At 37.7% G+C, this 12,700-nt stretch overlaps 1 protein-coding gene across 2 annotated transcripts in view; it reads left to right on the top strand.

Annotated features, from left to right (window-relative positions):
* rassf5 (Ras association domain family member 5) overlaps window positions 1-12,700 on the top strand; it is a 74,153-nt gene that overhangs the window by 29,700 nt on the left and 31,753 nt on the right. For both annotated transcript variants that reach the window (XM_001920828.8, XM_009305997.5), the window contains exon 2: window positions 1,662-1,792. In XM_001920828.8, the coding sequence (XP_001920863.5) occupies window positions 1,662-1,792 (131 nt within the window). The remainder of the gene's footprint in view (window positions 1-1,661; window positions 1,793-12,700) is intronic.

Genomic DNA, 12,700 nt, shown 5'->3' with positions numbered 1-12,700 from the left:
GCAGTAAGCAGTTCAAAAAAGCGAGCTCCTGCAAATTTTGTGGCATTTCGTTCACTTGATTATGTTCAATTCTTCTCTTTTATGATGCTTATGGGAATTTTAGGATGATGTGGGCATTTCCTTGCTTGTTTCTAAAGCAAATATGTGGAAAATGGATGCTGAATGGGCAGTTAAACGTTTCTTGGAAGGAATTGGACTGCAGCTGTCTTTTCCAGGCCTCTTGTTTTAGTTGCCTCTGATAACTTATGATGTTGCACTTTGGCGCCATCTAACGATTGACCTTTTTTAACGCTTTGAGAGTGCAGGGCTGTTATGGTTAATCAAAACTCAAATTTGGACCATTACGTTGTACATTATGTTGAGAATTTTCATTTATACTTGGGGAGAAAAACACAACAAGTCTATAAACTTGCAAGGTTATGCATTATATCCATTATAGTTATCGACCATTATAGTTATATTCTACTATTATAATGTGTGTGTGTGTGTGTGTGTGTGTGTGTGTGTGTGTGTGTGTGTGTGTGTGTGTGTGTGTGTGTGTGTGTGTGTGTGTGTGTGTGTGTGTGTGTGTGTGTGTGTGTGTGTGTGTGTGTGTGTGTGTGTGTGCGTAAATATATGTATACAAATATGCACTACTTTTTTATTGCAATGACAACAGGCCATTACAACAAATAGAAATACAAAAACTGATAGAAGTATAGTACAAGCAATACAAATATTACTTTTTGCAACAAGAGAAATGTAACAATTTTAAAATGAATGTAAAAAGGTAAAGCAAAAGAAAGACAAAGAGAGAGAAAAAGAAACACACAAAAAAAAATAAGGGAACATGACAAAAATAAAACAAATTAATAGAGAATATTAAATAAAGCACATTTGCCTTTATGTATAAAAAAATAAATAAATAAAATGATATGCAAAAAGTTAAATTAAGGAATTGTTTTTCTTTTAATATAAAACCCTAAAACAGCATGTCTATAGCTTAAAGAAAAATCACCACAAACCTTTTGGACAATTAGAGAATTCACATCAGACCAGAAAGATTTAACAAAGGGACATTCCCAAAACAAGTGAGCAATAGATCCGGAAGAAGTCTCACAGAAAGAGCAATACACACCAATGACATTTTTGAATTTTTGTAAAAATTGCTTAACTGGATAAAATCTGTGAATAATTAGCGTGTACTTCTTCAAAATTCTTCTATATCAAAGATCCACTAGATGGCGCCACACACAACATGTCAAAAATGAAAATCACTTTATTAAAAGTAACCACAGAGCTACTAAACATAGACTAAACATAAAAGTCCTCTGATGTCTAAAAGCATCCATTTCTGGGGTCAAATCAGTTGAGACTTGAAGGAATAGTGCCCTGACAGCAATGATAACTTCCCATGACTGAATTCCTCCACATAATTAATGTCAACTTGAAGTTTCATTTCTGTAGCCTCTGGCTCTAGTTAGCTTCATTCAGATCGCAGTTTCATCGCCACCAGCTCGTCTCAAATGTTTCCCAAATCTCCAGCGCCTATACTGACACAGACATTTACACATGACCCAATCTAAACCTTTTGCTTTTTAGAGGTGCTGAAAGAGTGTTGTCAGGCTGTTTGTCTGTGTTGTTCATGGCTGTCAGTGACTGTGTTTGCATCTGTCCTCCAGACTGCAGCTACACATGTCATCTGGAGTGTCAGGGACTCGTTCAGCTGGACTGCAACCAACTAGAGAGGCGGACAGAGGATGTGTCTGACCCTAATCTACAGCGCCCCTGCGCCAGAGACCCTCAGGAGACCGTGAGTTCACTCGCTCGCCCATCCCCGCTTTATAAGACACAGCTTCTCACTATCGACTTATTAAACGTATACAGTTCACCTAAAAATAAAAGATGACTCAATATTTACTCACCCTCAAATGGTTTCAAACTTTGAGGTCTTCTTTATTCTGTTGAATGATAAAATAAGTTATTTGGAAGAAAGCTGGAAACCTGTAACCATAGACTTCCATAGTAAGAAAAACAAATACTATGGAAGTCTATGGTTACAGGTTACCAAGTTTTCTCTTTTGTGTTCAATAAAAGCAAGAAACTCATAAAGGTGAGAAACAAATGAGAAGAGTAAATGATGACAGAATTTTCATTTTTTGGGTGAACTATCCCTTTAAGCTGCTACTGTCCATTTAAGATGTGACTATGGTTACTTGGTTACTGCATCTATTCTTTTGAATTGAGAAAACTCTCTGAATATCACACAGTAAAGTGGATCTTTTACAAAGTAATGGTGTTCAGTAGACTGTATGTTGTGTGCCAGTATTATAACCATTTGTAAAATATGAATCCCTCTGATTATCTGAGATCAGGCATCAGGGTGGGAAATGGGGTCAGCTTTTTTTTGGTTTGTGTAATACATGCTTCAATAAACCAAATGTATATATTTAATTCAGTTACATCTAATTTATTAATCAATTTGTCAGTGTATTCAGGGATACTGAGTGTATTCTGACCTATAGTAACCTCAGATTAGCTATTTCAGAAGATGTTTGTATTGTTTATGTAAAATAAACAGTGACAAGTTTGCATCCCTTCACAAATAAATGGATTAAAAGATTGCACTTATTATTTTATAGTTTATGAGCAGATGCCAATTAAAATACAAATTCTTCCTTTAATACTTTTAGGCTATATATAGATACAAAAACCTATTTTAAAAGAAAAACATCTTGTGTACACTTAAGTGTCTATTGGTGTTCTAAATCTGCTAGTTTTTGACTGCTAAATGAAATTTTAACTTGCAGTTAAACACTCACAATAGTTTGAACTGTTATAGTAGTTAGCACTGTTGCCTCACAGCAAGAAGGTTGCTGGTTAGAGTACCAGCTGGGCCAGTTGGCATTTCATTTTAAGCCTGCTCGGCTAGACTACTCAACAGCTTCTTCCCTCAGGCTGTTGGAGCCCTCATCCCCAGTTACTTTACCTCCTCTGAAAATCCCCCCATGCATTCCTGAGAATCAAACAACAAACCACCTGTAGGAAAAACATCCTCCCATCTTTCTGACTTGTGCACCGGGTTGCACATTTTCACTATAGACACTTTCTTATTCACTCCATGTCTCTTGGAAACATTGTACATTTCAATTGTGCTTCATTCAGTTGAGTGGGCTTGATAAACCACCTCTAGAAACCCTTTTCTCTCTTATGCATTTAACACTTTATCTAAACTCCATCTAATCCTCCAGTTTTCCCCACAGTCCAAAGACATGCAGTATAGGAGAATAGATTAACTAAATTGGCTGTAGTGAGTGCATGTGAATGCATGTGAGTACTGTGTTGTGGCTGCAAGGATATCCGCTGTGTAAAACATGCCGGAATAGTTGAATTATTTTAATTATTAACATCACAATTTTATATACAGATACAGAGCAATTTTTTCAAAGGGCTGCCCCCTCCATACATCTCGTTTTAATGTCCTTCATGACTGTTCAAGCTTAATTAACCCTCCTGTAATTCGCACCCTGTCATGCATTTATATAAACTTTACAATCATGATTTTCAATAGCATTACTGCAGACTGTGAGTGTATAATATGCCACCTAATAGAGCATTTTGACCCAAAAACTGTGACGCATGACATCAGACTTACCAAACGGATAGAGAAACACAAGGAGAGCATCTCGAAAGGTAATTCGTCTGGTGAAGCAAAAAATGGGTCACAGGCCTGTTTTAATAGGATAACAGAGAGTGTGTTATTGTGCAAAGCTAGGAAAGCAAAAATAATTGAATTAAAGAGATAGTCCATCCAAAAACCTAACTCATTTACTCATCCTCCACTTGTTCCAAACCCATTTGACTTTATTTCTTTGGTTGAACAAAAAATAAGTATACCTAAGAATATCTTGTTTTGTGTTCAACAGAAGAAATAAATTCATACATTTTTAGAACCACTTGAGTGTGAGTAAATGCTAAGTAAATAAAAAAAAAATACATAAACATTTGGGTGAATTATCCCTGTAACCTCTTCCAAATATCTGATACATATCCTAAAGCATGACTATTTTAAATTTTATCTCACAATTTTTATTTATTTATTTATAAAAGTAAATATATAATATATAGTAATGAATTTATGACAGTAACTTTGACATATACCGTAGTGGAAAATTATACTATCTTGCTTTTGTACTATATTCCCTTTTGAGGCACGTTTTGATGATTGCTGTAGGTGAAGCATGTAGAGTGCTTTCCAGATTTTGAAAGAGAGCATGAAATTATGCAGCAAGATGCGAGGGATGAAGCGTAAACTGGATCTGATCCTCTCTGGGTCGCTTTGCTGGGACACATTAGCACATGCTTAACTGCCTCTCTGATGCTTGGCTGCGTTTCTGCAGTCTAGTCCAGGTACACAGGAAGTGACAGCACAGTTGGGAATGAGAAAGAGCAGCGGGAGTTTGCAGAGGGCAAACTGTCCTCAGCAACATGCACACGAAGATATAAAAAGTTTTAGAGGAACCCATGACCTCAATCCATACCAGGCTATGAGGACATCTAATAAACCCTGTTTGGTCACCTTTAGAATTATAAATTATTCACATATTATTCTTTGATCATTTGGAAAAAAAAATATCTTTTTAAGGTTTCAAAGACTTAAAGGCACAATATGTTCGACTTTTAAAAATTTAAATATTAAAAATCTTATGTACTTATGTAGATCTGTGTGCTTACATTATCCCAAATGTTTTGAACAAACTACATTTTAACTAATCACGCGGACCATATTCTTTGTCTCCATGCTAATGACATCATACACCCTCAATTTCTGGCTTGATTTTCTAGAAAACAGGGAAGCACAAATATGTTTTAATGTGTTTTTCTGCACAGATCCGCATTATAACAGAACCATAAAATGTATTTAGTATGATGAAAAAGAGCTAATTATTCTTGACATGGTCACGACTGGAAAAAAACAGAAATGATCGAAAGTGGCATAATAAAAGCTCTGCAGCTCTCAGCCTTACTCTGCTTCATACTACCCTGATAATAGGTTTTGAATGCTAATACATGAACATGATTTCTGCAGGAGTCCAGTAGGATGTAATGAAGTCCAGAACTCCCATGATTCCACACTCACTCACAGCATCATCAAACAACACATTTGTTTGTTGTAAATGTGCTGTCTAGGGGCAAGAATTTGCATACTGTGCCATTAAACTGTCTTATATTTAGCTTAAAGTAGCTAATCATTTTGACCTTAAAATGGTTTTTAAAAAATGTATAACTGCTTTTTATTCTGGCCAAAATAAAACAAATAAGACTTTTATCCAGAAGAAAAAATATTATCAGACATACTGTGAACATTTCCTTGCTCTGTTAAACATCATTTGGGGGGCTAATAATTCTGACTTCAACTGTTTATAGTAGATTTTATTTAAATAGAAATAATCTATTAAAATTACTACTTCAATAAATATATTATGAAATAAAACCACCTTATTCCTAGCAGGTTTTATTATTTTTTAAGATTTATAATTAGAAGGTTCGACCTGTTGCAAAAAATCACTATAACATACTTGAAACATATACATTCAGGGTCACGTATAAAAGAGACGTGTTCCCCATATCACATTTCTGCTGTATAGATAGCAAATCCTTTAATACTCAATATCTCAAACCCGTTCATAATGGAGACAGAACCTTATAATTCCAAGGTTACAATTTTCCTCCAGAGTGTTTATATTGTCAGAATAGTCATTAGAGAAAAAAGCCCTTCTGTCCCCTGTAGACTCTGTGTATCTGTCTTGTTTATGTGGCCTCTCCTGTCTATTCCTGTCTCCTCTAAATGAGGAAAAGAGCAAACCCAGCTGTCCGGCGCTGTCACACAGATGGAGAGTTGCTGAATGCTGAGCTGTCAGCAGAGGGCATTATGGTTGTTTCTCAACGGAAATGAATTTCACATTAGTGGCCTCCTCGTATTCATCTTGGGAACTGCAGATTATATCACTGATTTGATGCAGCTTTTAGAATAAGGGATAAGTTTTAACTATAGCAAACACAACTTTTTGTTATTTTACACTTCAACACACCGGGCAGATAAATCAGGCAAAATCATTTGTGCGCAGAATGATTAGCATGCAAATGACTGCCCTGCGTCTTTTGCAACATAAAACAAATTAAACATGCCTAGGGCAAACACTGAAGGTTAATAACTAATTATTATCACAGTACTACCAAGTTGATTAATTTAGGAATTGTAAAAAAAAAAAAAAAAATTAAAAGGTTATGTTTAAATATGCAAATGAGAACTTATTTCATCAAATATGCAGTAAATTGCTTACACTTCTAACACTACAATTTGAACACTGGATAAAGTCAGTTTCAAAAGTATTGTTTTTTATTTATTTAGTCATTTTGTTTTACATATTAGTCAAAGATTTTTATAGGGGATTTAGGAAATCTCTTTTCATCACTCCAGAATTCAGAAAATGTTGAGAACAGCCAGTAAAAAAAGTTAATATGTATGAATATAATATTTGTATATTTTATTGAATAGAATAAAATTAATTCATTTATTTTCTTGTTGGCTTAGTCCCTTTATTAATCTGGGGTCACCACAGCGGAATGAACCGCTAACTTATCAGCACGTTTTTACACAGTGGACGCCCTTCCAGCCGCAACCCATCACACTCATACACTACGGACAATTTAGCCTACCCAATTTAACTGTACCGCATGTCTTTGGACTGTGGGGGAAACCGGAGCACCCGGAGGAAACCCACGCGAATGCAGAGAGAACATGCAAACTCCACACAGAAATGCCAACTGAGCCAAGCCGAGGTTCGGGCCAGCGACCTTTTTGCTGTGAGGCGACAGCACTACCTACTGCGTCGCCATAGAATAAAATGTTGTATAATAAACATGCAAATTATGGATAAACAAATCTCTCTGTATGTTTCCCAGTGTTGGGTTGAGGCTGAAAGGGCATGCACTGCATAGAACATATGCTGGGTAACTTGGCGGTTCATTCGGCTGTGGCGACCCCTTATTAATAAAGGCACTAAGCCGAAAAGAAAAATCAATAAATGAATGAATGAAACCCCTTCAAAAAACCTTCAAAATACCCATATGAATAATAGAACTGTTAAGTTTGTAGTAAGACAGTTGCTGTTTCTTAATTACTTGAACGCAGAGAATAGACTTGTGTTCTTGTAAAGACGGGTCTTGCCAGGTCACTTCAGAAAAACAAACAGACCGCGAGAAGAGAAAGCGCATGCTTTGAGAAATGAGATGCTACGTTCTTCCTGATGGACACAAGACCTTCGCGCATTTGTAACGGAAAATGGATCATTACAGCATTCATACAATGACGAGTTATGCTTTTTTCCCCTTTTTTCAATACATATTACATGCACAAAACCTTACAAATATACATTGCACAATAGAAATGAAGCAGATCTTAAATAGACCCTTTGTGTTTATGTCTCTATTAAGATTTTCAAGGTAATGTTTACTTTCGTAAACTTTCGTTTTTTTAAGTAAGTTATATCTCTGAATTTCAATAATAAATCTATATAAAATGTTGCGATTCTTACCACCTTTATTCGGTCGCAATGATTTCTGGGACTAGAGCGAGTTCGGTGCTCAAGCCTGCATCGGTGCATCCTCTGTACCAAAAACACATCTGAGAACTTTTACGCGTCCTCTGTTCTTGCAGTACTGACTAAATTTGGCAGTTGATGATGGCGTTATACGAGAACACCAGAACAGAAGAATGCTGACGAACAGCCGGTGTTTCTCAACCATGTTCATGGAGGATCACCAGCTTTGCACGTTTTCCATGTCTCCTTAACCAAACACATCTGATTCAGATCATCAGCTCATTAGCAGAGACTGAAAGACTTGTAATGGGCGTGCCAGACAAAGAAGAGATCCAAAACATGCAGTGTTGGTGGTCCTATAGGAACATGGTTGGGAAACACTGGAGTAACACCAATTAAAGAGGAAATTTAAGAAAAAACTGTAAGCCTTTAAAAATATGTATAGGAATAGATTTAACATTTTAAAGTGTATTCTGGATGCTTTTGTTACATTAGATTAAAAAAAACACCAAAAACTGAAAGGTGCCTTCATGTCTTGTCTTTAAAATGTAACTTGATTCATTATTAGACATTAAAGTCTGTGTGTCCGTAAGCCTGTCACACTGGCAGACATTGTGTCTTTACTGTCATTCAGACAGCACAGTCAGACGTATCATTCTTCAAACAGACAGCCACTAGATATGCACAGGAAATGCAGATAGCCCATTAAAACAGCCTCACAACTTAATTACAGCAAAACAGCAGTTGGACACCCCCACACCGGCTTCAGGGATGTACAGACCTCTGCAGCCAGAAGCATTTATTTGAACAGAGATCCTTTTTACAGCCACACCAGCGCCCCAGGACCTCTGGGAGAACCACTGACCTTATGTAGATGAATCACTCCGATATGAGCGACTGTGCGTGTGGTTATGTGTGAATCTCAAGGGCATTTGCTAAGACAGCACTTGGGCTTGGCAAGCACTTTTGTTGTTATGTTGCCATTTTCTGCCCATTTGTGATGCAAAGTGTGCTGCTGGTTAAAATATAGGGTTGGAATATTGAGTTCACCCACATGATTCTCTACATTTAGTTGATACGGTGAAAGTTATTTTGTGAAATGTTGTTGCAATATAAAAGAACAGTTTTTAGCTTAATATATGTTCGAATAGTCCTGTGAATCAAAGCAGAAATATTAGTGGTAATTTCTCCAGACATCATGTGGTTCATTCTAATATGCGGATTTGGTCATACTAATATTTGGTTGTATACTCACCGGTCACTTTATTAGGTCATTTATTAGTTCAAGAAACCTGTCTGAGATGATTCACACTTTGACATGGCACATTATCTTGCTGGAAGTAGCCATTAGAAGATGGGTACACTGCAGTCATAAAGGGATGGACATGGTCAGCAACAATACTCAGGTAGGCTGTGGCATTGACGTGATGCTCAATTAGCCCACAGTGTGCCAAGAAATTATCCCCCACACCATTAAACCACCACCACCATCCTGAACTGTTAATACAAGGCAGGATGGATCCATGCTTTCATGTTGTTGACGGCAAATTCTGACCCTACCATCCGAATGTTGCAGCAGAAATTGAGACTCATCAGACCAGGCAACACTATTTAAATCTACTATTGTCCAATTTTGGAGAGCCTGTGTGAACTGTAACCTCAGTTTCCTGTTCTTAGCTGAAAAGAGTAACACCCGGTGATGTCTTCTGCTGCTGTAGCCCATCCGCCTTTTTTGACAGGTTTGACATGTGTTTGACATTCATACAAAGATGCTCTTCTGCATACCTCGGGTGCAATGAGTGGTTATTTGAGATACTGTTGTCTTTCTATCAGCTCAAACCAGTCTGGCCATTCTCCTCTGGCATCAACAACGCATTTGCATTCACAGAACTGCCGCTCACTGGATATTTTCTCTTTTTTGGACCGTTCTCTGTAAACTCTAGAGATGGTTTTGAGTGAAAATCCCAGTAGATCAGCAGTTTCTGAAATACTCAGACCAGCCTGTCTGACAACAACAACCATGTCACGTTTAAAGTCACTTAAATCCCCTTCCTTCCCCATTCTGATGCTCGGTGTGAACTGCAGCAGATCATCTTCACCATGTCTACATGCCTAAATGCATTGAGTTGCTGCCATGTGATTGGCTGATTAGAAGTTTTGTTACAGAGCAGTTGGACAGATGTACCTAATAAAGTGGTAGGTGAGTGTAAATAGAGTGTATTACAAAATGTATTGTTTTTTGTTTGTTTGTTTGTTGTTTTCTGGTCCAAAAAAATTGAAGGCATGAGCACAGCACTAGGATTGACTATAACACAATAAATACATTGATTGCTATTATAAATATTAATTAAAAAAAACAGTTCTTTCATTTTTTAAAATTGGTAATCCCTTAAGCATTTTTTTCGATTGGCCACAAAACAAACCACTGTTGTTCAGAAGAATATATATAGCAAAATCACACAAGTAGCAGTGCAATATGGCTGTATATCTGGTGCTTTGGCTCAAGGCTGCAGGCCGAGTGCCTTAGTGTCCCACCAGTGACAATATTCTGTACAGCCGTATCACACTGCTATGAGTGTGATATTGTGTTATTACAACAGTTTGACATCATAATCATGGATATAAAAAAGTAAATTAAAAACGGAGTCTCAAAAAACCTTTTGTACAAGAAACCACTTTATTCACATTTGCAGCTGACGTCAGAAGAGTAGAAACCATTACTAATCCACCAACATCACTTTAGAGCTAGTGTTTGAATGATTCTGTAGCCTAATGTCTAAAGTGATGACTAAACAGCTGATTTTGCTCTTATTCACATTTTTTATGAAATGCCATCAGTCTACAGAGATTTCCCTAGTATTTCTGTTTCAATCGGGAGATCTTAATATGTAACCCTAAAAAAGCCAAAGCAAAGCAAACACTTCACTAAACACTAAATGCAGCACTACAACATAAAAAAGAGAGAGATCGACTTAGAATGTCACTTACCAGTTTAATAATGATTTGATCTCATCATTCATTCATTCCTTTTTTTTTTGGCTTTGTCCCTTTATTAATCTGGGGTCGCCACAGCCTAATGAACTGCCAACGTATCCAGCATGTTTTTATGCAGCAGATGTTCTTCCAGTCGCATTCCATCACTGGGAAACACACACACACTCATTAAGACTCATACACTACAGACAGTTTAGCTTACTCAATTCACCTATACCGCATGTCTTTGGACTTGTGGGGGAAACCGGAGCACCCGGAGAAAACCCACGTGAACACGGGGAGAACATGCAAACTCCAAACAGAAATGCCAACTGACCCAGCCGAAACTCGAACCAGCAACCTTCTTGCTGTGAGGGGTAAGCACTACCTACTGCGAAACCGTGTCACCGATTTGATCACCTGTTATTTGAAATTACGCTGAATTTTTCTCCTCTAAGGGCTTATTATGCTGTCTCTGTCTCCAACTTGTGATGGAACGTCAACAGTCTTTGCTCAGCAGGCTGATGGATGTAGAGATCTGAGTGGGACTGAATTTTTAGTTCCACTCCTGCCAGGTTTTATTCCACACCTGAGTACTCCCGCTGTATATTCAGTCGTTGTTCACCTGCTGCTAAATGTTATCTACCCGACCCAACCATTACCACTAAATTTAGATCTGGTTTCCAAAATTAAAATTGAGTTCCAAAAAAGAGAGGTGACAGATAAAAGTGTAGGACTCGACACTTGAAAACACTCGCTCCATCGGGCTTGTGTGGCTCTCTGTTTCGCCCAAACTCGTCAGCGATACCAAGTCGACCAATCACAAAGCTTACGCTAAGCGTCAATGCGAGGTGTAGTTACATTTTTAAGAGGTGCACGTCAGTGACAGCAGGCTATGCAGCCATGCGTAGGCTGTGCAGGACCATATGCATGCGCTCGATGCAGAAGTATGAATCAGCCTTAATACACAAGGTTGAAGAGGCTGTAGAAGTGCTGTTATTGCAGAATAGTGCATGGCTATCAGCTAATTGGATTCAAGAATTAGACAGAACTTTTGGATAAATATAAATCAATGCATGTTTATGCTGTATTTAAAATGCTAATAGCTTCAAATTGATAAATTAGCCATTATATATTAGTTAAAAATATATCAAATAAATGATGCATTACGTTATGTATTTTGCTATACTTCACACTTTTCCTGTCATAGCATATTGCTTACAACTTCAACTGCTCTGTCTATCTCTTATTGTCTTTGCCTCATGAAAACACAAAATGTTCTTCATGCACATTATCCTAATGTCCCTCATATCATGCAGACACACTACGCTAACCCTCATCTCCCCTATTAGCCTCAAAACATTAGCCCCAGTACTGCTGTGCTAGCTCACAGTTAGCCTTGGATTATCATTCAGTTTTTGTAGCTTCACTGCCCTTCCGTAACAGTAAGTGCTCCTTCCCGAGGTCTTGTTTATCTCTTCGGTTTTACCACAGAAAATATTAGCTGATTTGATCTGAAAGCCCCTGAAGGTCCCTTTTGCAACATCAGGCACAAACAAGAATAAATTTGCAACTCCAGAGAAGCAGTTTTTTATTCTCTTGGCATTTATTGGCCGTGAAAGTGCTGTAAAACGGGCGCTAAGGGCTTGTTTCTCCAGCTGCTGGAGGCACATCATCGGCTTGGGCTCTCTATAGTAGTGCAGATAGGCTGTTGTCATCTCTCATACACTTCCTTTTCCTGTCCTCGGGTGTGTACATATTCACAGACACACAAAACAAACACACTCTGAATGTGTCACATGCACTCACACCGCCACAGCAGTGTGGTTCTGTAGAAACAGCATATGTTTTTTGATTAGCATGTGCCATTTTTATTAATTTTTTCATGTACCATGTTTGACATCTCGCTGTGACATTTCCTGTGGTGTAACTAGTGTGTCAGATCACCATGTGCGTGTTTGTGTGTCCTGAAAACTAAGGTCATGAAGTGAAATGTTATACTTGAGTCATCCAGCTCATTCAGACATTCATAGATTCTTTTGGAGTGTTTTATGTAATGGATGCATCTACTGTGAATGTGGAGTAAATTTGGCGTGCCAGCTTATTCCTGAAAACCACGCAAGAGATCCTGGGGTGTGTGTGTG

The sequence above is a fragment of the Danio rerio genome, chromosome 11 (genome assembly GCF_049306965.1).
Source record: "Danio rerio strain Tuebingen ecotype United States chromosome 11, GRCz12tu, whole genome shotgun sequence".
Classification (NCBI taxonomy): domain Eukaryota; kingdom Metazoa; phylum Chordata; class Actinopteri; order Cypriniformes; family Danionidae; genus Danio; species Danio rerio.
This window is presented reverse-complemented; position numbering and strand designations above follow the sequence as displayed.